At 42.1% G+C, this 27711-nt stretch overlaps 1 protein-coding gene and 1 long non-coding RNA gene across 5 annotated transcripts in view; both read left to right on the top strand.

Moving 5' to 3' along the window:
- LOC138854490 (uncharacterized) overlaps window positions 1-13255 on the top strand; it is a 102164-nt gene extending 88909 nt beyond the window's left edge. Inside the window, exon 2 of the long non-coding RNA XR_011393685.1 lies at window positions 10690-13255. This is a non-coding gene — a long non-coding RNA (uncharacterized lncRNA). The remainder of the gene's footprint in view (window positions 1-10689) is intronic.
- The window catches only part of LOC128684254 (GTP-binding protein 2-like), a 47035-nt gene extending 33780 nt beyond the window's left edge, over window positions 1-13255 (top strand). For all 4 annotated transcript variants that reach the window (XM_070098086.1, XM_070098111.1, XM_070098094.1 and 1 more), the window contains 4 exons: window positions 1557-1739; window positions 2185-2293; window positions 4250-4437; window positions 5863-13255. In XM_070098086.1, the coding sequence (XP_069954187.1) occupies window positions 1557-1739; window positions 2185-2293; window positions 4250-4437; window positions 5863-6156 (774 nt within the window). In that variant the 3' untranslated portion in view covers window positions 6157-13255. The remainder of the gene's footprint in view (window positions 1-1556; window positions 1740-2184; window positions 2294-4249; window positions 4438-5862) is intronic.
- Window positions 13256-27711: the final 14456 nt, after the last annotated feature.

Genomic DNA, 27711 nt, shown 5'->3' with positions numbered 1-27711 from the left:
CTCACCACTCTCTTCACCTTTCTTTTACTCTCCATATACTCTGCTCTTCTTATAACACTTCTGCTTTGTAAAAACCTCTCGTAAGCTACCTTTTTCTCTTTTATCACACCCTTTACTTCATCATTCCACCAATCACTCCTCTTTCCTCCTGCCCCCACCCTCCTATAACCACAAACTTCTGCCCCACATTCTAATACTGCATTTTTAAAACTATTCCAACCCTCTTCAACCCCCCCACTACTCATCTTTGCACTAGCCCACCTTTCTGCCAATAGTCGCTTATATCTCGCCCGAACTTCCTCCTCCCTTAGTTTATACACTTTCACCTCCCTCTTACTTGTTGTTGCCACCTTCCTTTTTTCCCATCTACCTCTTACTCTAACTGTAGCTACAACTAAATAATGATCCGATATATCAGTTGCCCCTCTATAAACATGTACATCCTGGAGCCTACCCATCAACCTTTTATCCACCAATACATAATCTAATAAACTACTTTCATTACGTGCTACATCATACCTTGTATATTTATTTATCCTCTTTTTCATAAAATATGTATTACTTATTACCAAATTTCTTTCTACACATAGCTCAATTAAAGGCTCCCTATTTACATTTACCCCTGGCACCCCAAAATTACCTACTACTCCCTCCATAACATTTTTACCCACTTTAGCATTGAAATCCCCAACCACCATTACTCTCACACTTGATTCAAAACTCCCCACGCATTCACTCAACATTTCCCAGAATCTCTCTCTCTCCTCTACACTTCTCTCTTCTCCAGGTGCATACACGCTTACTATAACCCACTTTTCACATCCAATCTTTATTTTACTCCACATAATCCTTGAATTTATACATTTGTAGTCCCTCTTTTCCTGCCATAGCTTATCCTTCAACATTATTGCTACTCCTTCTTTAGCTCTAACTCTATTTGAAACCCCTGACCTAATCCCATTTATTCCTCTCCATTGAAACTCTCCCACCCCCTTCAGCTTTGTTTCACTTAAAGCCAGGACATCCAGTTTCTTCTCATTCATAACATCCACAATCATCTCTTTCTTATCATTTGCACAACATCCACGCACATTCAGACTTCCCACTTTGACAATTTTCTTCTTCTTATTCTTTTTAGTAATCTTTACAGGAAAAGGGGTTACTAGCCCATTGTTCCCGGCATTTTAGTTGACTTTTACAACACGCATGGCTTACGGAGGAAAGATTCTTATTCCACTTCCCCATGGATATAAAAGGAAAAGTAATAAGACCAAGAACTATTAAGATAAAATCAAAGAAAACTCAGATGAGTGTGTATAAATAAACGTGTACATGTATGTGTAGTGTGACCTAATTGTAAGTAGAAGTAGCAAGACGTACCTGTAATCTTGCATATTAAGTAAATTAACTTTTTAGTTTTCCAGTCTCATTAAAGCTCAGAAAAGTTTAAAAAGTGTGTGTGTGTGTGTGCATATTTTTACATGTGTGAGTGAGGCCCATTTTATATCATTTCACTTTTTTTTTTTTTTTTTTTTTTTTTTTTTTTTTTTTTGCAGGTGCCCCTTATAATTGAAAATGAAGATGATGCCATCACAGCAGGCAGCAATCAGCTAGATAATAATATTGTACCTATATTTTGTGCTTCAAGTGTCACTGGGGATGGATTGGTACTTCTCAAAAAGTTCCTCTTTGTTCTGCCTCCAAGGATGAGCAACAAGGAGCGTGAGAAACTGGAACAGGTATGAGAATCACTCGATTTTTTGCCTTGTGCATCTTCTCTGATATAAAGAGGAGCCGTGTAATATTTTGCTACAGAGACTCATAACTTTGTGACTTTCCTTTTGTATTACTATGGGTAGAATTACCAACAATATGTCAAGTAAAAGGACACAAGTGCAACTAATGTGACATTTTATTATGGCAACATTTTGCTCTCCAGGAGCGGCTTGACAATGCTCCTGGAGAGCGAAACGTTGCCAAAATAAAATGTCACATTATTTTCATTTGTGTCCTTTTACAGTACTTTCCTTTCATTTAACCGTTTCGTAATGCATGCTAGTGCGCTGTCCATTAACCTGGCTCGCTTCTCCAGGTTAAGTACAGTGCTTTTTTTGTGGCATTGTTAAATACTTTCAGAAAGCTTGAGGAGGAGAGAATTAATACACTTGATAAATTGTATTACAGGAACCATCAGAGTTTCAGATAGATGAAGTATTTCATGTAGACCGCAGCATAGTTGTGGGAGGTCTGCTCACCAGAGGTGTCGTCATGCAGGGAGCAACATTGCTGCTTGGTAAGTTTGTCTTATTAAATTTGGATTAATGTACGATATTGTACTACTTTGACTTAAGAAATCGTAATGACACGATTGCAAATAAAGCATACCCCCGGCGGGGATTGAACCCGCGGTCATAGTCTCAAAACTCCAGCCCGTCGCGACGGGCTGGAGTTTTGAGACTCTATGACCGCGGGTTCAATCCCGGCCGGGGGTATGGTTTTTTTGTACTACTTTCTCGAATGCTTTTCCCAGTTAAAACATTTTGATAAGAATTTAAACTATATTGTTTGCATTACTGTGTTAGTTTGTTGCAAATAAATTAATTTCATGAAAGTAAACTGACAATTATATTAATAGGGTAAATTGGCAGTTTGGAGGGATATGTTGTGTATCTCTATACATATATGCTTCTAAACTGTTGTATTCTGAGCACCTCTGCAAAAACAGTGATGATGTGTGAGTGTGGTGAAAGTGTTGAATGATGATGAAAGCATTTTCTTTTTGGGGATTTTCTTTCTTTTTTGGGTCACCCTGCCTCGGTGGGAGACGGCCTACTTGTTGAAAAAAAAAAAAAATTTAGGCGAGATATTACCTTATTTTTGCCAATTAAAATAGACTTGTGGGAGATACTCTTCATCTTTAAAATATATATTAATGTTGGTAGAATTACCAACAGTATGTAAAGTAAAAGGTGGGATTCCCCAGTGGAAGTAGGACCTACTTCCACTGGGGAATCCTGCCTACCACTGACTATGTCCTCGTCTGCTACACGTCCCTATACACTGACGCCTATATAAATGCCAGTCTCCTTGCCTTTGCTTCAGAATATCTAGCACCACGGTGCTCTCAGCACCAACTCCAAGGTTGAGGGACTGATTACCTCATCTTTTGTATATAGTTCTACTGTCTTCCAATTATGTCCTAGAATCTGTATTGATAAAGCCACTGGATGGCGAAACGTCTACAATAAAGATAACCAGATGTTGCATGCGTGTCTTTACTTCCAGAATTAGTGCTGTGGAGCAGAGCCAACATCTACATTTATTGTGAACAAAGCACTTGTCAGTAAGCACTTGCAAGGAAATTACATTTTGATTACACATCTTGGCTGTCCATAAAAATCCTGATACATAATTGTTTTGTAACTTATTGGCTAGTATTCCTTTGTACTTGTATTTGCTTAATTTTCTACAAACACACAAACTTCTTAAATATAACTTTATATTTTATTTAGATTATTGAAACTAATTATAATTGTACTCGTTAGTATATTTTTGTATGTACATATTCCCATTATTCAGCATTGTGTCATGTGTGAAGTACTAGTACGATCCAACTTACAACCTGCTCAACATACGACCATTCGTACTTGCGACCATACGTCTGGCAGCAGGGCTGAGTGGGCCGATACCTACCGCCGTACGACAGTTGACCGCTACTCTCGGCAATGTGCCATCTCGAGAGAGCTCTCGCATCACTCAGGCAGCACCACTTTGAGTTACCCTGCCCTATCAGCAGCATCATACTGTATTAACTGTACTGCACTGTATATATGTACCTGGACAATAAATTTCACCATGGCCTTTAAGAGGAAGTCTGAATCTTGCACTGGAACTTGTGGCAAGAAAGGCTCTAACTCTTGACCAGAAGATGAAAGTAATTAAACAGTATGTGGATGGAAAAAATGTCAACGACATTTCTCACGATCTTCGGATCTCCCATTCCATTGTCAACAATACTTAAAGATAAAGAGCGCATCAAACAAGCAGTGAAATCTTCGGCCCCTATGAAGCATTCATATAATTTCTCAAAATATTTACTACTTGAGGTGACCTTATCTGCTCTCCTATGTATCTGTAGACCCATAACACCTCTGTATTTAGAGGTAATAGCAAATTTGATACATTCTGTAGCCACATTAGTAAACAGAACAATTTTTATGGCATAATTCTAAGGAGAGACTGTTGACAGGTCCAATGGACAACTGCAGCTTTGTGCCAGTCACCATTGGATCAATCCATCGCAACAAAGTTCCCTGTAGAGTGGTGTGTGCTGGGCAGTCAGCTTCGCTGTCACTCAGGGGACCAGATTTGAGCTTACGCAAAGGAATGAAACTGATGAGCATTGAATCGAGGCCCAGAGCATGTTTTTATTTTCAGGTTTGTTCAAATAAATTTCTGTTTATGATCTGTGGCCTGTTTTCTTATGTTAGATTCAAATTCAAACTTTATTCTCTATAAGTATTACAATGCTGAGTTTACAGAATTTGATTATTGTGTGGTTTACATGTAGTAAAATAATAATTACAGAGTGTACCACTAGAATGCCTAGCATGGCTTGGCATTTCGGGCAGACTTGTATTAAATCTTAGGTTTAAAATGTTACAGAATTATGGGATAAGTTGGTATTATGGCTAAGTGACTAAATACTAGTTGTGAGTTTAGCAATGTGAATGCTTTTGTTTTGGCACAGTACATAGTTTCAGTACTGGAGTATCACAGGCCAACTTTTGACTAGTTAAGATTCATTATTTTGAGATTGAGATTGATATTTCTGTTTATGGTCAAATGGGTGAGTGAGTGTAAGTGTGAACCACCAGGTGGTATTCGTATTATTAGTTGACAGGGTGTATCAGGGAGATAAGATGTTTTCTGATGGTAGTTTTGAAGGTGATGAATGTGTGTGCAGTTTTGGAATTTTCAGGTAGGGTGTTCCAGATTTTAGGGCCTTTGACATACATTGAATTTTGTAAAGGTTTAGTCGGACACGGGGAATGTCATAGAGATGTTTGTGTCTGGTGTTGTGCCTGTGGGTTCTGTCACAACTATCAAGAAAGCGTTTTAGGTCAAGGTTAATATTGGGATTTAAGGTCCTGTAGATGTAGATTGCACAGTAGTAAGTGTGGATGTACTGAACAGGGAGTAAGTTTAGATCCATGAAGAGTGGGGGGGTGTGTTGCCAGAGATGGGATTTAGTGATTATTCTTACTGCAGCTTTTTGTTGGGTTATTATTGGCTTTAGGTGTGTTGCTGCAGTTGAACCCCAAGCACAAATAGCATAGGTGAGGTATGGATATATAAGTGAATGGTATAGTGTGAGAAGGGCAGTTTGCGGCACGTAGTATCGTATCTTGGAGAGGATCCCAACCGTTTTGGATACTTTTTTGGTTGTGTTGGATATGGGTGCTGAAGTTCAGGTTGTTGTCGAGGTATAGGCCTAGGAATTTGCCCTCATTATGCCTGGTAATTAGAGTGTTGTCGATCTTAATGTTAATTTGCGCATCTCCTGCCCTGCTACCAAACATAATGTAGTAGGTTTTGTCAACGTTAAGCGTAAGTTTATTGGCTGTCATCCAAGTCGATATTTTGATCAGCTCCTCATTAAAGGGCAGGTGACCTTGGTACAGTATCAGTACTGGTAAACTTAAAACTTGTTAATCCATAGCTTGATATGTCTGCAAGTTACTGTACCTTGCCAGTTAATACATATTCATGCTTAATACAGTATTATAGTAATACATTTAAAAAATAAATTCTAGTATGTAATTATATACAGTATAATATAAATTAGTGTATAATCTTCAGGCTAGAACACAAGTTCTCCATCACTCAAGCAGCATATGTCGTGGATTCCAAGCAACCGTCCATATAGGAAATGTTCGGCAGACTGCAGTTGTTGAGGGAATTCTAGGATCTCGGGGCTTACACACAAATGATCGAGGCTCTGTGATATTCCGTTTCCTACGACAACCTGAATTGGTCCAGAATGGGGCAAGGCTACTCTTCCGACAAGGATCAACCAAAGGAATTGGGAAAGTAATTCAGGTATTCGAAGAAGAGCCCGATAATGTTGACCTCTATTTTGGTGTTGCAAGATAAGTTGATTATGGTACAACTGTATGATTATGTTTATACTTGTATATAATTTGTCAAGTGTTCTAATGATATAGTACACTTTAAATATTTTCTAAAGAAAATTCTTTATTTTTATGTTCTTATATATACCTCAGATATCTGGAAGAATAATGAGGACTTTAATGAAAGGACAGTACATGTATCTCTTTTGAAAATGAACTGTATACGATATGTTAAAGGCTCCCTAAAATGTTAATGACCTACTCTTGCAGGAGACACTAAACTCTTAAGTCATTCAGCCCTACATGGTAGAGGTTATATAGTAAGTGGGTGTCGGTTAATAAAGCAGACATGTCTGCGTACGTGTCTGCATTGCAGGTTAGATCATCACAGATTGGGAGAAGTGTTCTCTAACATAATTGCAAGAAAATACAAGAATAATTTCAGTTTTATTTAAAAGGCATGTTAAAAGCACTTGCTTCATTATCCATATACTTTAGATATAATGAATGCAATAGAATTGCACCATGGGCAGTGCATAAACTGAGTACTGAATCAATTTGTGCCCATTCTGAAAAACATTTATTGAACATATAGTTTGTTAGAAATCAAGGTTGAAAGTTATTAGCCAAATTATTCCTGTGGGGATGAAACAAACTTGCAGGATTAACACGTGGGGATGAAACAAACTTGCAGGATTAACACGTGGGGATGAAACAAACTTGCAGGATTAACACGTGGGGATGAAACAAACTTGCAGGATTAACACGTGGGGATGAAACAAACTTGCAGGATTAACACGTGGGGATGAAACAAACTTGCAGGATTAACACTTAAACGCTCCAAACAGATCGACATTCAAATTCGTAGCTACAAAAGTAATCTACTTTTTTTTACATATTTTCAAATATAACACAAAAAAAAATGTAGATGAAAGTTTTTTACACATTTTCAAATGTAAAACAAAAAAGAAGATCTACATTTTTTTATATACTTTCAGATGTTGAAAAAACGTATATATACGTTTGGACCATTTAAGGGTTAAAGGCCTTCTCTCTCTTAAGCAAGAAAATATTACACACACATACTTGATAAAATGGCAGTGTAATAGTGCACTATAAAACTGAAATGGCAATTTTTTTTTTTATTTATGGGTATTAACCTCTTGCTTTAAACTTAGTACTACTCATGGGAAATGAAAATTTTAGATAGCAAATATACTACTTCCTTCTGATTTTGAATGCAACTAAGTCATCCCATTCACAAACTACAAAGTCTGAAGGTTAGATTAGGTTAGATAAAACAGTTTCCCTAGCTTTCACACAGGTTAATGACAATACCTGATAGTAACAGATAATTGCCTAATGTAAAACTCCATTATAAATTGTCTTAATCATTACTTATAGTATAGAGGCATTGTAAACATTGTAAACATTGCCCTTTTACAGTCTACCCAATTAAGAGTTTTGCTTGCAACATGTATGTTTTTAACAGTTGTGCACCACATAGATATCCTTGCAGGTATAACCTCAACTCTATTATTTCCTTCAGAAAGTGAGCCAGCTCTGATATTAGTCCCATAGGATGACCCCAGGTCTGTCCTCACAATCATCCAAATATTACTGTTAAAATATGTAATTACATATCTGGCATGTACCCTACAAAATAGCAACTTACCTCCACACAAACTTAAGCTATGCTCTGCAGTTTCTGTGGAATTATTTCTCTTGTGTTTTATCCTCAAGGATATCCCAGTGCCATTGTCATCACAGTACAGTCGTTCCTTCAAATATATAGGGGAGGGAGGGCAAGTTATGTTTCTAAACTTCCCATGTAACTTGAAATGTCAAATTTAGTTTTAGATTTCAGTTCACTTTCAGTTTCCAAGACAGTATTTCAGTAATACAGTATATCACTAATCTGGTTAATGTTGACATTCACAAGAAATAATGACCAGGATAAAGAAAGATTTGGGCATTAAGAAAGTTGCTGAACCAGTAAAAACACACTGTGCATTGTTTAATCTATTCACTGGTTACCAGTCATTAAATATATATATTGGATAGTTTAAATCAGATAATTTGGAAGCCCACAAGTTTGTTGACATGACTGTATAGCTCTACTCCCATTGCATTTTAACAGAATTAATATTTTTTCCTAAGAGAATAATCAGTCCAACTGATGCAGTTGTGATTGAATTTTGATGTTCATTGTTAGTGTCATGATGTGTAAAATGTCCTTTTTGTGAAATTAATTTGACAAAACTTATCACATTATATACATTGAACTAAAGTTATCCCACTTAATATTTTTTTTTTTAACATACACCAGCCATATCCCACTGACACAGTGTGACCTAAAAAGAAAAACAAAGGTTTTTCTTTTTAAATTTAGTAATTTATACAGTAGAAGGAGTTACAAGCTCCTTGCTCCCAGCATTTTAATCACCTCATGTAATAGTTTTATGAAGATAAATTTTGTGACTCGCTGATGCTTATAAATCAGCCATTTGCCTTAGTTCTATTTCTTAATGTTGTGGTACAGCATGTTTTTTGGCACTGAAGATTATACTCATTTAAGAATCATCATAGTAAAAGATGAGCTCTGCAAATCCCATAGTTTATACCATCCTTCCTGACCCTTGTGTGGCTCCCCATTTCTGGTATTTAATCGATGACATGACTGCAAATACCACAGCATCATCCATTTCTTATAATTATATATATATATACATATTTTTTTTAACATTGGCCATCTCCCACCAAGGTAGGGAGACCTGAAAAAAGAAGAAACTGCAAAAACATATGCCTCCACTCTTATCTAACACATGCCTGCTGGATGTCCAAGCCCCTCGCACATAAAACCTTTATCCCTCCTAACTTTTCCTAGGGTGACCCCTACCATGCTTACCCTCTACTACAGACTTATACACTTTTGTACAAAAATATTCTTCAGATGCTGATATTTCAAGATAATATTACATCACTGTGAAATATTTTGTTCTTAATATCTAAAGCCATAATGTATGTTCTTTCCACGCACCAGATGTATCCCACTGAGGATAATATATGTATCATGATTATATATATCTAAGAAACATTCTCTTCAACTGAAAAAACTGAAGCATGTTTTTAGTATAAAGAATACTGAGGCAGCTGATCATGGCATGGACTCCCTTGTATGTAGAGTAAACATTGTCAACCATAAAGCCTTGTCCTTACATATTGTCTTTCTGTACTAGGGATTTTTAACACACACACACACACAACACACATTCGCAACACACATTCACAGCACACAAACAAACATACACAAAACACACACACAACACACACACACAACACACACACACACAACACACACACACACAACACACACACACAACACACACACACAACACACACACACAACACACACACACACACAACACACACATTCACAGCACACAAACATACACAACACACACACACAACACACACACACACACACAACACACACACACACAACACACACACACAACACACACACACAACACACAACACACACACACAACACACAACACACACACACAACACACACACACAACACACACAACACACACACAACACACACACACACACACACACAACACACACACACACAACACACACACACACAACACACACAAAACACACGCACACACATACACACATGCACGCATATATACACACATGCATATATACACACACGCATGTATACACACATGCATATATACACACATATATACACACACACACACACATATATACACACACACACGCATATATACACACACACGCATATATACACACACACATATATACACACACACACATATACACACACGCATATATACACACATGCATATATACACACACACGCATATATACACACACACACGCATATATACACACACACGCACACACACACACGGGGCCAGGAGCTCGGACTCGACCCCCGCAACCTCAACTAGGTGAGTACACACACACACACACACACACACACACACACACACACACATACACACACACACACATACACACACACATACACACATATACACACACACATATACACACACACACTAGAGAAAGTACAAAGGTTTGCGACAAGGTTAGTTCCAGAGCTAAGGGGAATGTCCTATGAAGAAAGATTAAGGGAAATCGGCCTGACGACACTGGAGGACAGGAGGGTCAGGGGAGACATGATAACGACATATAAAATACTGCGTGGAATAGACAAGGTGGACAAAGACAGGATGTTCCAGGGAGGGGACACAGAAACAAGAGGCCACAATTGGAAGTTGAAGACACAAATGAGTCAGAGAGATAGGAAGTATTTCTTCAGTCATAGAGTTGTAAGGCAGTGGAATAGCCTAGAAAATGACGTAGTGGAGGCAGGAACCATACACAGTTTTAAGACGAGGTTTGATAAAGCTCATGGAGCGGGGAGAGAGAGAGCCTAGTAGCAACCGGTGAAGAGGCGGGGCCAGGAGCTAGGACTCGACCCCTGCAACCACAAATAGGTGAGTACAAATAGGTGAATACACACAGTCTTGCTGACCTTAGGGTGCTTGCTTACTCTTATAAGGTAGCATATCGGTGTTTTTTGTTTACTTGATAAAGTCCAGTCCTGGATGAAATACTGATATAAAGGTTTCCCTTGCAAACAACCTTTCTCCATCACTCCAGTATTTTGAATTTAAGTAGAATATGCTACAGTACTTGGTTTCATGTCATATAGGATGAGAAGACGCACACATACAGTACCAGGTACATTAAATGCGGTTCTGAAGTCTGGGGCAAAATTTAATATGATGTGTTAGTAAGGTACAGAGAACTAGAAGTTAGATATAAGTATAAAAGGGCTTTATTGCCTGCACTTTTTTGTTTCACATAAAACTGGATAGTACACTCGGGAAAGGATATTAATTGAAGATTATTTTTTGTTTACCTCAGTATATTTTGTTACTGTTCATACAACTACAGTATTTTAAGTTATCTTTTCATCATTATTTATGTTTTTTGCACATCAGTCTTTTTTTCAAGGTAGAGTGGCATAAAATTTTTTAATACATTCACCATCACTTATTCAATAGCTGTTCTGCCACAAATCCATGGACATCATAATTCAAATGTCACTTTGAACCACAACAGCCCCACCTCTCCATCACAGTGTACTGTACCTTCCACTTGCTCATGAAACTTGCTTCACTAAATCCTTTCATACCAGGACAGTCAGAGTATCCATGGTTAAGCAGACAATTCAGCAGTAAAGAGGACAGTTCACACAGGAAGCTACAAGACATGTACCTATTTTTCTTTCATAAATTGTCATAAATTCCACTGTAAATTTGCCTATGTATCTTTATACTTAAATCTATATGACTTATTCATTAATAATAATTGAATAGGGATATGAATATGTTGTGCCACAAATAATGATCATAATGCATCATTCTAGTAGGCATATTGTCTTCACTAAACTGTGACCTCAGACTGCTTTTAACTGCTAAGAATTATCTATTCCAACCTTTAGTATATGTCGTTTTTTTATTACCCTTATAATCCTGAACATCCTCACATACAAAGGCGGCTGCCTATGGTGATGCAATGAAAATTATTTAAAAGCAACTTGAGATTGTGAATCTCTTCTACCTGGTACATGTAAATTCATTAAACCATATTTACATGATACATCAGTTATATTTTTTTTATTGTATTCACTCCCTATGTGTATGTACGGTATGTATGTGCCAAATAAGACAATTAGGATGAACTGTTTTTAAAATGTATCTTCTCTGAAATTTTCACTTTGTATTTAACAAATTTTTCATTTAAAATGGTAAAAGGTTTTATATTTTACACCAAAGTTAACATAATTTAGCCTAATCCTACTAATCTTAGACCAGTTTAAATTTATTTAGTGGTAATTACAGTCGATGATCAAGCTGATTTTTACATATTCATTGCAAACACAAATTTTTATTGAACTTGTTTGGCAAAAAAAATTGAGTGGAACAAACTCCCGAGTACCATCACAGAAACTAAGACGTGTAGTTTTAAAAATAGGTTAGATAAATAGTATGGGTGGGTGGGTGTGGGTGGGTGGGTGTGAGTTGGACCTGACTAGCTGGTGCTCCTGGGTCAGAAGCCATGCTCCTTCCTTAAGTGGAGATGACCTGACTGGGTGGGCCATTGGTCTAAGCCAGGGGTTGACATGGACCTAACCTGCATGGGCCAGTAGGCCTGCTGCAGTGCTCTTTCTTATGTTCTTAAAATGACCTTTGTTTTTAAGCCTAAGTCACCAATTTGTCTTATTCTGCACAGCATACATATATATGATAGTTTTTAGCCTTGCATGTGAACAAAATACATGTTTGCCATATTAATATAAGAGGACTAATTATCACATGCATAGGTAGCACTAGACTATTTAACCTCAGTTGCCAGTACAACCTGTCCTCATCTTTAATGTCACATATATATATATATGCATTGCCCAAGTACATTTGCTTCTGGACCTACTTATCTACAGCAAAGTAATTCATTTATCAGGTGAAACTAAATAAATTCATATTAAATGGAACTATTACCAGGTGATTAATATTAAATCATAATTCAATACCACAAATAGTAGATTGTGGAATTTAAATTTGTAGGGATGAAGGAGGTAACACTTCAGATTGAAGTGGATATCTAGTTGATAATTGCTTTCATTGTGTACCAACTTATTCAAGTTGTAATTCCCAACTTGGTGTAGAGTTGTTCTGTTTTATGAACTCTTTCCTCTACTAATTAAAAAGGTTTAGTATTCATTGCCCCTGCACTTTTTTTTATAATTTGTCTCAAAATAAAATATTGTTTTATGATTGCTACCTGATGCTTTGTAAATAAGAGGCTTATTTTTTATTTTACCCAAAGTACCTTATAGATATAAATGTATTAGGAGTATTTTTTTGTTCAGAGTTAATCATAAAAATACTGACATTGTAATTGCTATATTGAACACAAGACGCTTTCTTACATGAAATAAATTGTATGGGCATTCAAACTATAATTATACCTAGATGTTATGGTTATAATCAAATAAAGAGCTAAACCGAGATGTTATGATGATTCATGATTGGCTACAAATTCACTTAACTCTTTCTGATGTACTGGTAAAAAATTCAGTACATTACAAAACTTACCGGCAGGCCGGACTTAATTCCTGCAGATGGGAAGTACTGTGCCGGCACTCTGAAGGACGGGTGTTAATGTTGCAGTTTTATAACTGTAGTGTAAGCACGCCTCTGGCAAGACAGTGATGGACTGAATGATGAAAGATTTTTTTTTTTTTTTTTGGGCCACCCTGCCTTGGTGGGAAATGGCCAGTGTGTTAATAAAATAATAAAAAACAAAACTTTCCAAGGAGGGCAGCCAGGGTCGGCACATCAGGGCATTGAACAAAAGGCAGAAAATTAGGTGTGTTTCTGATAAACTGGGAAATTAATTGAAAGATATTTCGTTTTTCCTTTTGGGCCACCCCGCCTCGGTGGGATACGGCCAATGTGTTGAAAGAAAGATGGATGTTGGACTGTTAGCCTGACAATTCTGTGATGCTGGGTTCTTTTTCCATGAGGTATGCATGGAATATGTGTATCTAATACTGAATTCAGTTGAGAGAGTAATTTATCAACAGAATAACAAGGAGGATGGTCAGGACAAATTGAAGTATGACAAATCCAGTTTGTTGGCTATTAACACTGCTAATAATCATTGAAATGGAAATGGGCAATCCTCTGTTGGAGATTGGTAAGCCCTGAACTACAGAATGTAGTAGAGGCTACACATTCTCTGTATGCTGATGTAACTAGGATTAACCCTTAAACTGTCCAAACGTAGATCTACGTCCATGTGCAGGGGGCTCCGAACGTAGATCTACGTTTTTCTTTACCTGATTTCAAATGGAGAAAATCAAGGTCGGAGCGCTGCGCACGCGAACGTAGATCTACGTTTGGACAGTTTAAGGCTTAACTGCAGATGATAAAACCCATAGTTGGACTCTAGTCCTGGAGGTGAGAAGTATGCACTTTATAGGAGGAGTTTGAGATATATACTGTTAAAGACTGACATCTACTGTTGTCTTTGCAGAGGCATGCAGATACAAGTGATAGTATGAATGTTGGTGAAAGTTTTTTTTTTTTTTTTTTAACAAGTTGGCCATCTCCCACCAAGGCAGGGTGACCCAAAAAAAAATACTTTCATCATCATTCAACACTTTCACCTCACTCACACATAATCACTGTTTTTGCAGAGGTGCTCACAACACAACAGTTTAGAAGCATATACGTATAAAGATGACACCCGAATCTGCATGACAGTGTCTTCCATTGCAGACACTGCAAGGCTCCAGGCGGACATCAACCAAATCTTTCAGTGGGCTGCAGAAAACAATATGAAGTTCAACGATGAGAAATTTCAATTACTCAGATATGGTAAACATGAGGAAATTAAATCTTCATCAGAGTACAAAACAAATTCTGGCCACAAAATAGAGCGAAACACCAACGTCAAAGACCTGGGAGTGATCATGTCGGAGGATCTCACCTTCAAGGACCATAACATTGTATCAATCGCATCTGCTAGAAAAATGACAGGATGGATAATGAGAACCTTCAAAACTAGGGAGGCCAAGCCCATGATGACACTCTTCAGGTCACTTGTTCTATCTAGGCTGGAATATTGCTGCACTCTAACAGCACCTTTCAAGGCAGGTGAAATTGCCGACCTAGAAAATGTACAGAGAACTTTCACGGCGCGCATAACGGAGATAAAACACCTCAATTACTGGGAGCGCTTGAGGTTTCTAGACCTGTATTCCCTGGAACGCAGGAGGGAGAGATACATGATTATATACACCTGGAAAATCCTAGAGGGACTAGTACCGAACTTGCACACGAAAATCACTCACTACGAAAGCAAAAGACTTGGCAGACGATGCACCATCCCCCCAATGAAAAGCAGGGGTGTCACTAGCATGTTAAGAGACCATACAATAAGTGTCAGGGGCCCGAGACTGTTCAACTGCCTCCCAGCACACATAAGGGGGATTACCAACAGACCCCTGGCAGTCTTCAAGTTGGCACTGGACAAGCACCTAAAGTCAGTTCCTGATCAGCCGGGCTGTGGCTCGTACGTTGGTTTGCGTGCAGCCAGCAGCAACAGCCTGGTTGATCAGGCGCTGATCCACCAGGAGGCCTGGTCACAGACCGGGCCGCGGGGGCGTTGACCCCCGAAACTCTCTCCAGGTAAACTCCAGGTAAAGATACACAACATATCCCTCCAAACTGCCAATATCCTGAACCCCTCTAAAGTGCAGGCATTGTACTTCCCATTTCCAGGACTCAAGTCCGACTATACAAAAATACCTCTTCAAGGGGGGCTCCTTGGCGTGGTGAAGAGGCTCTTGGTCTGAGGAATTAGACCTGTCGGTCTACTTCCTCAGACCGAACCTAATTACCCCCCAATCCCCCATTCCCTATCCCATCCTCCCCTTTTTCCTTTCCTCCTCCCCACCCCTCCCTTTTGCCCTTCCTTTTTGGCTTTTTTTTTTTTTTTTTTTCCCACAGGCGCGCTAGTTCCTAGGTAGGGGAAAGGGTACTGGGGTCCATCCCATTCCGTTGAGGTTCTTGGCGGTGGCGTAGTTTGCCGTGGAATCTGGATTGCCTGGGGATGTCCTGATCCCTCTCCGGTATCCCAGAGGGTGGCTTTGGGTGTCTCTCGGGCGACGGGTGTATCTCTGGAAGCCACCTTTCAGATTCCAGGGGTGGTGGCCGAAGGAGGTATGCTTTGTGGCGGATTTCCGGCCGCCATCTCTTTTGTCCACCGAGGTAGCTCGGCAGATGTGAGGTTGCTATCCCGGATTGCCGGTTTACTGGCATGATGGGTAGGTTATGGCACGGGTTCCACTCTGCATCTGCGCTACTTGCAGTGCTGAGGTCCTCTTGGGTGCGGAGGGAGATTTCTGGCCCTTTCATTCTTCCTAGGAACTATCCCTCCCCAGTCCCCCCTTTTTTTATTCTTTTTTTTTTATTTTTATTTTCTTTTCTTCTTTCTTTTTTTTCTTAAAAACAAAAAGAAAGAAGTAACCTAACCATGGCAGCCCTAGTCCATGAACCTGCTACCCCCGGGCCCCTTCTTGATACCGCACCCCATTCTGACCCCGCCTCGTCTTTGGACCACTCTTCGGACACTCCTCATGCCTCTGTACCTCTTGCAGGTGCTGTTTCCTCACCCGCTTCAGGTACCGAGGCCTCGACTGACTCCTTTGATTTATCTGACCTTCGCTCTCCTCTGACTATGCTTCCGGCCTCTCCCTCTACGGTGCGGCAATTTTCGAATTGCCGGCCCGTTCCACGTCGGACCAACTCTGGTCCCACGCCTAAACGACAACGACAATTACCTGCTGATGATACTTCTCCACCTTCTCGTTCTTCTCAGAAAAGATCGACACGTCCTTCACTACCTTTCCACGCTCAGTTTCAGACTGCACAATGGACTAAATTTTTCACTTTACGACCGACTTCCTCTACTGCCTATCTTTCTGACCACAGTATTGGCAAGGCACTCCTACGCCATGTTGGTAAAGATATTTCTTTTCATGCTCTTAAGAGCGGTACGCGCATCGTCACCGTACAGAATGCTACCCAGGCTCATGAGCTTTCTCGTCTTTCCCATATCGATACTGTTCCTGTAACTATTGAAAAGCATCATTCCCTCAATTCTTGTAGTGGTACCGTCATTCTGCCCCATACCATAGTTCAACAAAATTTCCAGACATGTGGCACTGACATTCTTGAACAGCTGGAACTCCAAGATCTCCCAATCCTCAAGGTAGACACTTACGTTCTTCCTCCCCGCGGGCGGAGACGATACCCTAGCAATGTGGCTCGTTTAACTTTTGACAGCCGTGAACTCCCATCCTCAGTTTATGTAGCAGGAGATCGGTTACAAGTTTGAAAGGTGATCCCTACACCGCAACAGTGTAGAAATTGCTGGCGATTTGGCCATCCAGCGAAATATTGCAGATCTATCGCTGAATGCCCAGTCTGTGGTGCCGATGACCATTCTAATACGTCTTGCAATCGACCTCCCTCTTGCCTTAATTGCCATGAATTAATTCGTACTCTCGCCGTTGTCAAGTCTACTTAAACGAGCGGGAAATCAGTTACCTCAAAGAGGCAGAAGGTCCCCCTTATGCCATGGCAGTTTCTCATCTCCGCCTCCAAGGGAGACTACCTCGTGTTTCTTATTCCCGTGTTTCAAAACGTCCCCCCACTTCTGGTATCCCATCTTCTGCACCCACCTCTGTGGTTACCTCTCCCATAGTCACTCCTGTAGCTAATTCTTTTGCTGTCCTTGGCTCAGACGTCCCTACTTCAACGTCTCAGTCTGATCTTGCTTCTTCATGTTCTCTCTCACAAGCCTCAGTAGCGAAGAGATCTCGTATGACACCTCCTCCCAATCGTCCCTCTACTTCTCAAAAGTCAAAAAAAGGTCCGTTAACACCTCCTACCCATCTTCCACCTCCTCATTTTCCCTTCCCTGTCTCTGTACCTGGTTCTCCCCCTCTCACTGGCTCTGTTACAAGTGTAGAGGTTCACCCTCCTCCTCGTACTGTACCTTCCTCCCCTGTTCCCTCCCGAGTTTCTTCCTCTTCTGCCACCTCCCAGGTTTCTGCCTCTTCTGTCCCCTTCCACGCTTCTCCAGTTCCCTCCACCCTTTTGCCCCCCCCCTACCTTGGTACAGTCCATTACAGTTCCAATCTTTACTCATCCTCCCCCTACCATTTCCAATATTGTCTCCCATACGTCTCTGAATTCTGAAACACTTGAAGCAATCTCTGAATATATTGCAGAGACCAAACCATCAATGGACACTGATCCACCCTCCGCTCCTTCTCTCTCCTCTACTCCATCTGCGCAACTCCTTTCTTCACAGCGCACCGTTCCTTCGCTGCTTGAACGTTTTCTACTGCCTCCGCATGTGGACTTTTCTAACCCCTCTAGTCCGTAGGAACCCTTACCTGCGGATTTCAGGTATCTTTATCATTGCCAATCATGGCCTATTTACAGTGGAATATACGTGGCCTCGGGTAATCAGGGCGAGCTTCAGATGTTACTCTCCCAGTTTTCCCCTGTTGGTGTTTGCTTACAGGAACCAAAATTACACTCTGCTGTTATCTCTCCCATCTCAGGCTATAATTTATTGTATTCTTCATTATTATTATAATCAAAAAGAAGCGCTAAGCCATAAGGACTATACAGCGCTGCAGGGCAGGAAGGAAGCGAGGGCATCAGGTGGCAAAAGGGAGATGGATGAGTAATAGGTTACGGATAACAGCGGGGTAGTGGATGGTGAAAGGGTAAAGGGCAGCAAGAGACTGAACTAGAAAGGGCTGAGGGGAGAGCGAAAAGTATCATCAGAGTTTGTGGAGTAAATCAGTCGTTGTCAAGAAGTCAATGAGAGAGTCAGGATTAAAGGAGGGTCCATCAGCAAGAAGGGAAGGTAAAGAGAGAGTAGTAGAACGAAGACGACGTTGGAGGTAAATTCTGCGTGCTCGTTGATAGAGAGGGCAGTCTAACAGAATGTGGCTAATCGATACTGGAACTTGACACTGCTCACAGAGAGGAACAGGGTGCCTCTCCATGAGATACCCATGAGTAAGATGAGTGTGGCCAATGAGAAGGCGGGAGAGAGTGGTCTCCCAACCTCGGCACTGATGACAAGAAGACGGCCAGTAACCTATGCTCAGTTTATTAGAATGAAGTTTGTTACCGAGCAGAGTTTACCAACGTTGTTGCCAACGGGTGCGAAGGTGGGTAGGTATTGCAGCAAAATAGTCCAGAAATGGAACACCTCGATAGGAAATTGGTAGGTCATGTACTGCTGACCGTGCAGCAGTGTCTGCCTGTTCATTGCCCTGTACGTCGACATGACCAGGGACCCAACAAAAAACAATATCTTTATGTTTGGTAGAGATACGGCGTAGCCAAAGTTGGATACGGAGAACTAGGGGATGAGATGTATCAAATTTTCGTATAGCCTGTAGAGCACTAAGGGAGTCTGAGACTACTACAAATGATGACACAGGCATAGATGCAATACGAATAAGTGCTGCAAGAATGGCATACAGTTCAGCAGTAAAAATGCTAGCTGAAGATAGTAAATGCCCCCGCACGACGCTGTCCGGAAACACTGCTGCGAATCCAACGCCGTCTGAAGACTTAGAGCCATCTGTGTACACAGCGGTGGCATGAGAATGGGAGTGGAAGAGATCAAGAAAAAGAGAGCGGGAAGCCAAGGTAGGCAGTTGAGCTTTCGAGCAAGGGAGTGAGAAAGAACAGACCCGAACAGCTGGAACTTCCCAGGGGGGTAGGGAAAAGTAAGATGCTACATGAACATATAAAGGTGGTAACTGAAGGGAAGACAAGAGTGAATGTAGGCGAAGAGAAAAGGGACGGAGCAAACAGGGGCGGCGAACGAATAAAGAATGTCTACTAATATCGGTGACCATTCTATAAATGGAAGGATTGTGTAGATCGTGAGAGCATACATAGTAGCGAAGGCAATGGGCATCACGGCGATCAGACAAGGATGGAACATTCGCTTCTGTATAGAGGCTCTCAACAGGGGAAGGGCAAAAAGCACCAAGGCACAAACGTAATCCTTGGTGATGGATAGAGTTAAGGCTAGAGAGAGTAGCAGGAGAGGCCGCGGAATAAATCTGGTCACCATAATCGAGTTTTGATAAAACGAGGGCTGAATGTAGGCGAAGCAGAGTTCGACGATCAGCTCCCCAGGAAAGATGAGCAAGGGTTTTAAGAAGGTTTAGCCGGCTGTGACAAGTTGCCTTCAGAGAGGTAATGTGAGGTTTCCAGGATAACCTACGGTCAAAGAGAAGGCCTAGAAACCTGACTGTATCACGTTCGGGGATACGGGAGCCATAGAGATACAAAGGATGATCGGAGATAACAGAGCGTCTAGTGAAAGTAATTTGGTGAGTTTTGGTACTTGAAAATTTAAACCCATGCGTGGTGGCCCAAGTGGAAACACGGTCGACCGCATGCTGGAGAGAAACTGCAATAAGATGACAGTCAGCGCCTGCACAAGCAATAGCGAAGTCATCAACATAGAGTGATGACCAAATATTGGGTGGAAGAACAGAGGCCAAATCATTTATAGCAAGGAGAAAAAGTGTTGTGCTTAGAACACATCCCTGAGGGACACCTTCAGCTTGGACGAAGTCCGGGGAAAGAACATTATTGACTCGAACACGGAAATGTCTGTCAGTTAAAAAGTTCTTAAGGAAGGATGGTAGATTGCCTCGGAGGCCTAAGGAATGGGCCTGGGCCAAAATATTATTCCTCCAAGTTGTGTCATGCCTTCTCAAGATCAAAAAATATGGCAATAACTGATTGATTATTCGCAAAGGCATTATGAACATACGTATCCAAGCGTAGTAAGGGGTCTATGGTAGAACGACCCTTACGAAAGCCATATTGACTAGCGGAGAGACTGTTGTGTGTCTCTAAATACCACACTAAACGTCGATTTACGAGACGTTCCATCACTTTGCAAACTGCACTAGTAAGAGCGATGGGACGATAGTGGGAGGCATCATGTCCTGTAGTACCCGGTTTGCGGAAAGGGAGAACAATGGCAGATTTCCACAGCTGGGGAAGAACTCCTTGTGCCCAAATAAGATTGAAGAGGTGTAAGAGGACTACAAGGGCTGACCGATGTAAATGTTGTAACATACGAATATGAATGTCGTCAGGCCCAGCTGCCAATGATCGGCAAGCTGAGAGTGTTGCCTCCAGTTCTTGAAGTGTAAAAGGCACATTATACTGTTCTTCTCTGAGAGAAGAAAAGTCCAAGGGTACTAACTCTCTGGCAGACTTTGAGGAAAGAAACGAGGGGCATAGATGGAGCCCTCGGGAAATACGGACCAGATGTGTGCCAAGTTCAATGGCAACGTCGAGAGGGTTTGCTACATCAACACCAGCGACCCGTAGAACAGGAGCTGGGTCAGGAGAGTATTTACCACTCAATTTCCTCACTTTTTTCCAGACTGCACTCATAGAAGAAGCAGAGGTGATGGTGGAAACATAGTCTCGCCATCAAGTGCGTTTAGCTTCACGGATGACACGGCGAGCGATCACACGCTTCTGCTTAAAATCAAGAAGTCTCTCAGCGGTTCTATTGTACCGGTACCTGCCCCATGCAGCACGTTTCAAACGTACTGCACGAGCACAAGCAGGAGACCACCAAGGCACGCACTTCTGAGAATGCCTGCCTGAGGTTTGGGGTATAGAATGAGAAGCTGCGGTATAAACTGACGTCGAGAAGATGTGTAGGAGCTCATCAATGGAGGATGAAGAAGGAACCTCACTAAAAGCAGTGAGGTGTGAGTAAAGATCCCAATTTGCCCGATCAAATTGCCAGCGAGGGCTACGGAAAGGTGGTGAATAGGAAGGAGAAGTAAGAATGATCGGAAAATGATCGCTGTCATGTAAGTCCGGTAGAACAGACCAGGTAAGTCTAGTGCAGTGGAGGAAGAGCAGACTGATCGATGCAAGAGAGAGTATGAGTACGAGGATCAAAATGGGTGGGAGTACCCGTATTTAAAACATGGAGGGGGTGAGAGGCGAGAAAAGCCTCCAACTGGATGCCACGTGAGTCACAATGAGACCCCCCCCAGAGGAAATGGTGGGCATTAAAATCACCAAGTAACAGAAGTGGTGGTGGTAAGGATGAAACAAGAAAGGCAAAGTCTGGGATAGAAAATGCTCGAGAAGGAGAGATATATAAAGAACATATTGTAAACCACTTATTCAAGTGGATACGGGCTGCAGTGTAATGCAGCGAGGTATGGACAAATAGTTGACAGTACGGTTTATCATTGCGTAGAAGAAGGGCACTTTCATTAAAGGTCCCATCTGAGAAAGGATCTGAAGAATACAATAAATTATAGCCTGAGATAGGTTGGAAGACAGCCGAGTGTAATTTTGGTTCTTGTAAGCAAGCACCAACAGGGGAAAACCTGGTAAGCAACATCTGAAGCTCACCCCGATTACCCCTGAGGCCGCGGATATTCCACTGTAAATAGGCCATGATTGGCGATGAAGAAAATACCAGGAATCTGTAAGTAAAGGCACCTACGGACTAGAGGGGTTAGAAAAGTCAACGTGTGGTGGCATTGGAAGACGTTCAAGTAGCGAAGGAACGGAGTGTTGCAAAGAATGGGGTTGTGAAGATGGAGGAGAGGGAAGAGAAGGAACAGGAAGTGAATCAGTGTCCATTGAAGGTTTAGTCTCTGCAATATATTCTGAAATGGCTTCAAGTGTTTCTGAATTCAAAGATGTATGGGAGACCATATTGGAGATAGAAGGAGGAGGGTGAGTAAAGATTGGGACAGTAATGGACTGTACCAAAGTAGAGGGGGAGGGAAGAGTGTAAGGGACTGGAGATGAAGTGTGGGGGGGGACAGAAGAGGCAGAAAGCTGGGAGGTGGCAGAAGAGGGAGAAACTTGGGAGGGGACGGGGGTGGAAGGCATAGTACGAGGAGGAGGGTGAATCTCCACACTTGTAATAGAGCCAGAGAGAGGGGAAGAACTAGGTACAGAGACTGGAAAGGTAAAGTGTGGAGGTTTGAAGAAGGGAAAGAAGGGGCAAAGAAGATTTGAGCAATGTGGATTTTTTGGACTTCTGAGAAGCAGAGGGGCGATTGGTATTAGGTGTCGTACGAGGTCTTGTCGATACTGGGGCTTGTGAGGAAGGACGCGAAGATGTGAGAACAGACTGAGTTGTAGTCGGGACGTCAGAGCCAAGGACAGCAAAAGGATTAGATGCCGGAGTGGCTATGGGAGGGGTAACAACAGAGGAGGCTGCAGAAGATGGGACCCCAGAAGTGGGGGGATGTTTGGAAACACGAGAATAAGAAACACGGGGTAGTCTCCCTTGGAGGCGGAGATGAGTAACTGCCATAGCATAAGGGAGACCTTCTGCCTCTTTGAGGCAACGGATTTTCCTCTCATTTAACCCTTTGACTGTTTCCGACGTATAAATACGTCTTACGAGCCAATGTTTCTGACGTATTTATACGCACAAATTCTAGCGGCTTCAAATCGCGCGCCAAAGGCCTGGTAGGCCTACACGGGAGAGAATGGGTCTCAGTGGTCGGTGTGCACCCTGTGAAAAAAATCTGGGACCTAGCGGTGCATTGTGGGAACGCCATGTTGTCAGTCCATTTTCACCATGCCTCTTGGTAAGAAGTTCCTCACTCCTCGGCGGATTGGAGGTCTTTTGTTCCCAAGTGATAGCTCTAACAGCGATGAAAATGTCAGTGACAGTGAATTCAAGGGTTTTCAAATGAGTGTTACCGAAAAAAGTGCCCAGGATAACGTAAATAGTGACGAAAACCCAGATGACCCACAACCTTCCACCTCTGGTGCTGGGCCGGCTTGTTCACGTTCACGTTCGCCTGTACCAGGACGAAAGAGGAAACTATTTGGTCGTGTACAACACCCAGATGATAGCGGTGATAGTGATAGTGATTTCAAGGTCATTGAAATCAGTTCTAGTGACAGTGAGAGTGAATATTCCCCAGTGAAGCGCCAGTATGTACGACGTAGCATGCGGTCTGGTAGTGTTTCATATGTTGTTCCAAGGGGAAGGAGAAACTCTGGGAGCACATCCCGTGGCCCAACACCACGACCTGATAGTGAAGATGACGATATTGTAACGATGGGTATGAATGGTGACAGTGAGGGAGGAGGCAGTGGTGGTGATATGAGGGTGGCACGACCCATGTGGCACCATCACCGGGCCACGCTACTAGCCACGCGGCTGACTCAGCAGAACAACCAGCCTCACCCTACCCCACACTGCCACAACCTGCACCACCACAACCTGCACAGCCACAACAACAACCACAACCACAGTACAATATCCAGACCCCACCAGCAGACCGCATCTGGGATTGGCAGGACGGTGACGAGTTTGTTCCCAGTCCCCATGACTTTGATGAAACACAAAGTGGAATAAAGCCATCTTGTCCACTTGGGAACAATGCCAGTGAACTGGAATGCTTTGAGTTATTCTTCGATGAACCCCTGATGGACATCATTGTCAGGGAAACCAACACATACTGTGAATACACCATGGCAAATACAATTCTCTCACCAAAATCACGGCTACACAAGTGGAAGGAGACAACTGTGGCAGAGATGTACCTGTTTTTTGCCACAATAATGCTTATGCCACATGTGTATAAGCACACTGTCACCACATACTGGACAACAGATCGCCTGATTTCAACTCCAGGTTTTAGTGACATTATAGGTGTCAATCGTTTCCTGATACTGTTGCGTATGTTACACTTTTCAGACAAAACCAGGCCTGACAGAAGCAACAGGTTATATAAGATAAGAAATGTGTTTATGTACCTGAAACAAAAGTGCTGCATGTATTTTTATCCCTTCAGGAAGCTTGTTATTGACGAGTCCTTGATTTTATTCAAAGGAAGACTCTCATTCAAGCAATATATACCAAGCAAGAGGAAACGCTTTGGTATAAAGCTATTTGTACTGTGTGATTGCAGAAGTGGTCTTGTTTTAGATATTATTGTGTACACTGGCAGTAATACTTTGAGAGATACCATGAAGTTATTGGGTATCTCTGGTGATGTGGTTCGAACAATGATGGAACCATATCTTGGTAAGGGGCATATGTTATTTACTGATAACTGGTACACAAGCCCCTTACTCAGTGATTTCTTGCGAGTGAACTTGACAGACGTGTGTGGCACAGTGCGTGGTAATCGCAAACATATGCCAAGGTTCGACGCTGGCACTCGCAGAGGTGAGGTGCAAGCCTTTGCTGCCAATGACATCATGGCATTTCGGTGGCATGACAAACGTGATGTCACATTGTTGACATCAGTTCACACAAACGAAATGGTACCCAGTGGCAGGGACAACAGAGAGACCAATGAACCCATTCTAAAGCCTGCAGCTGTCATGGACTACAACCTCAATATGCGCTTAGTGGACAAATGTGGCATGCAGATTGGGTTTGCAGACTGTGTACGCAAGAGTTATAAGTGGTATATCAAACTTTTTTTCCATCTTGTTGATATCTCTATGCTAAATGCTTATAACATATACAAGTTGAAGACCAACAAAACACCAAAATATGGTGAATTTTGCCTGTCAGTAATCAGACAAATAATTGCAAAGTACCAAGGAGCAACTCCTGCAATAGACCAGCGCCCACAGACGTCATCTCGTATGAGGCCTGGTGATCACTACCCCATACAACTGCCTCCTACTACTGCCAAGAAAAATGCTCAGAAGAGGTATGTATGTATGTATGCATACCACAAAACGCCCACAAACACGCAGAGACACTCGTGAGGAGTGTGAAGTGCCCCTCTGCATATACCCATGTTTCAAAGAGTTCCACAAGCTGCAGCAGTTCTAGGAACGTGGTTAGTGACTGTACATATGTATATATATTATGGAACAATAGTAATAAACATTGTTTTGTATTGTTTGTTTGTGTAAACAAAGTGTATACACAAACTAATAGTGATAAAGTTTGTTCTGTTATTGTGTTGTAAACAATGAGTGTATATTTGAACAATGCACCTTACATTGGTCTCACAGGCCACATAAGTTACCTGGAACAGAAAAATATTGAAAAATGCAAGAAACCTTTGAATTAGAGTAAATAAAAGAATACCGGGTGGGCGGCAGTCGCCGCTGTTGCCGTACGCACGTCAATTTCTGCAAACTTTGCGGCTCTATATCTCGGTAAGTACTGATGGCAAAAATTTTTTTTTAGGCTTAAAACACTAGTAAAAATATTCCTAACATTTTCATAAGAAAAAATAATTTTTTTTTTTTCGAATATTTGGCGACATAGAATGACAGTTTCAGAGAGAGGCCTGAAACAGTCAAAGGGTTAAGAAGACCTGTCAACGGCGGGAGTACGAAGGGTGAGCTTCATTACAATTAAGGCAAGATGGAGGTTGACTGCAAGATGTATTAGAATGGTCGTCGGCACCACAGACTGGGCATTTGGCCATAGATCTGCAATATTTCGCTGGGTGACCAAAACGCCAGCAATTTCTACATTGTTGCGGTGTAGGTATCACCTTTCGAACTTGTAACCGATGTCCCGCGACATATACAGAGGACGGGAGTTCTCGGCTGTCAAAAGTTAAACGAGCCACATTGCAAGGGTAACGTCTCCGCCCCCGGGCAGGAAGGACATAAGCGTCTACTTTGAGGATTGGGAGATCCTGGAGTTCCAGCTGTTCAAAAATGTCATTGCCACATGACTGGAAATTCTGTTGGACTATGGTATGGGGCAGAATGACAGTACCACTACAAGAATTTAGAGAAAGATGTTTTTCAATAGTGATAGGAGTAGTATCGATATTCGAAAGGAGAGAAAGATCATGAGCTTGGGTAGCATTCTGGACAGTGACGATGCGCGTACCGCTCTTGAGAGCATGAAATGAAATATCTCTACCAACATGATGCAGGAGCGCTTTGCCAATACTATGGTCAGAAAGGTAGGCAGAAGAAGAAGTCGGTCTTAAAGTAAAGAATTTAGTCCATTGTGTGGTCCGAAACTGAGCGTGGAGAGGGAGTGCTTGACGTGTCAGTCTTTTCCGAGTAGAATGGGAAGGTAACGAAGGAGCATCATCAGGAGATTGACGTTGGCGTTTAGGAGTAGGACTGGAGTTGGTCCGGCGTGAAATGGGCGGGCGATTCGAAAATTCCCGTACCGTAGAGGGAGAAGCCGGAAGCATAGTCAAAGGAGAGTGGAGTTCAGACAAATCGAAGGAGTCAGTCGAAGCCCCGGTACCTGAAGCGGGTGAGGAAACAGCACCAGCAAGAGGTACAGGGGCATCAGGAGTGTCCGAAGAGTGGTCTAAACACAAGGCAGGGTCAGAATGGGGCGCGGTATCAAGAAGGGGCCCGGGGGTAGTAGGTTCATGGATTGGGTTCTCCATGGTTAGGTTACTCCTTTGCTTTTTGTTTTTAAGAAAAAAAAGAAAGAAGAAAAGAAAATAAAAATAAAAAAAAGAATAAAAAAAGGGGGGAGCGGGGAGGAATAGTTCCCAGGAGGAATGAAAGGGCCGGAAATCTCCCTCCGCGCCCAAGAGGACCTCAGCACCGCTAGTAGCGCAGATGCAGCATGGAACCCGTGCCATACCCTACCCTTCATGCCAGTAAACCAGCAATCCGGGATAGCAACCTCACATCTGCCGAGCTACCTCGGTGGACAAAAGAGAGGGCGGCCGGATATCCTCCACAAAGCATACCTCCTTCGGCCACCACCCCCGGAATCCGAAAGGTGGCTTCCAGAGATACACCCGTCGCCCGAAAGACACCCAAAGCTACTCCGGGATACCGGAGAGGGATCGGGACATCCCCAGGCAATCCAGATTCCACGGCAAACTACGCCACCGCCAAGAACCTCAACGGAATGGGATGGACCC

Source organism: Cherax quadricarinatus, chromosome 4, assembly GCF_038502225.1.
Source record: "Cherax quadricarinatus isolate ZL_2023a chromosome 4, ASM3850222v1, whole genome shotgun sequence".
NCBI classification, from domain to species: domain Eukaryota; kingdom Metazoa; phylum Arthropoda; class Malacostraca; order Decapoda; family Parastacidae; genus Cherax; species Cherax quadricarinatus.
Note: the sequence above shows the minus strand (reverse complement) of the source record. Positions and strands in the feature narration are given on the sequence as shown.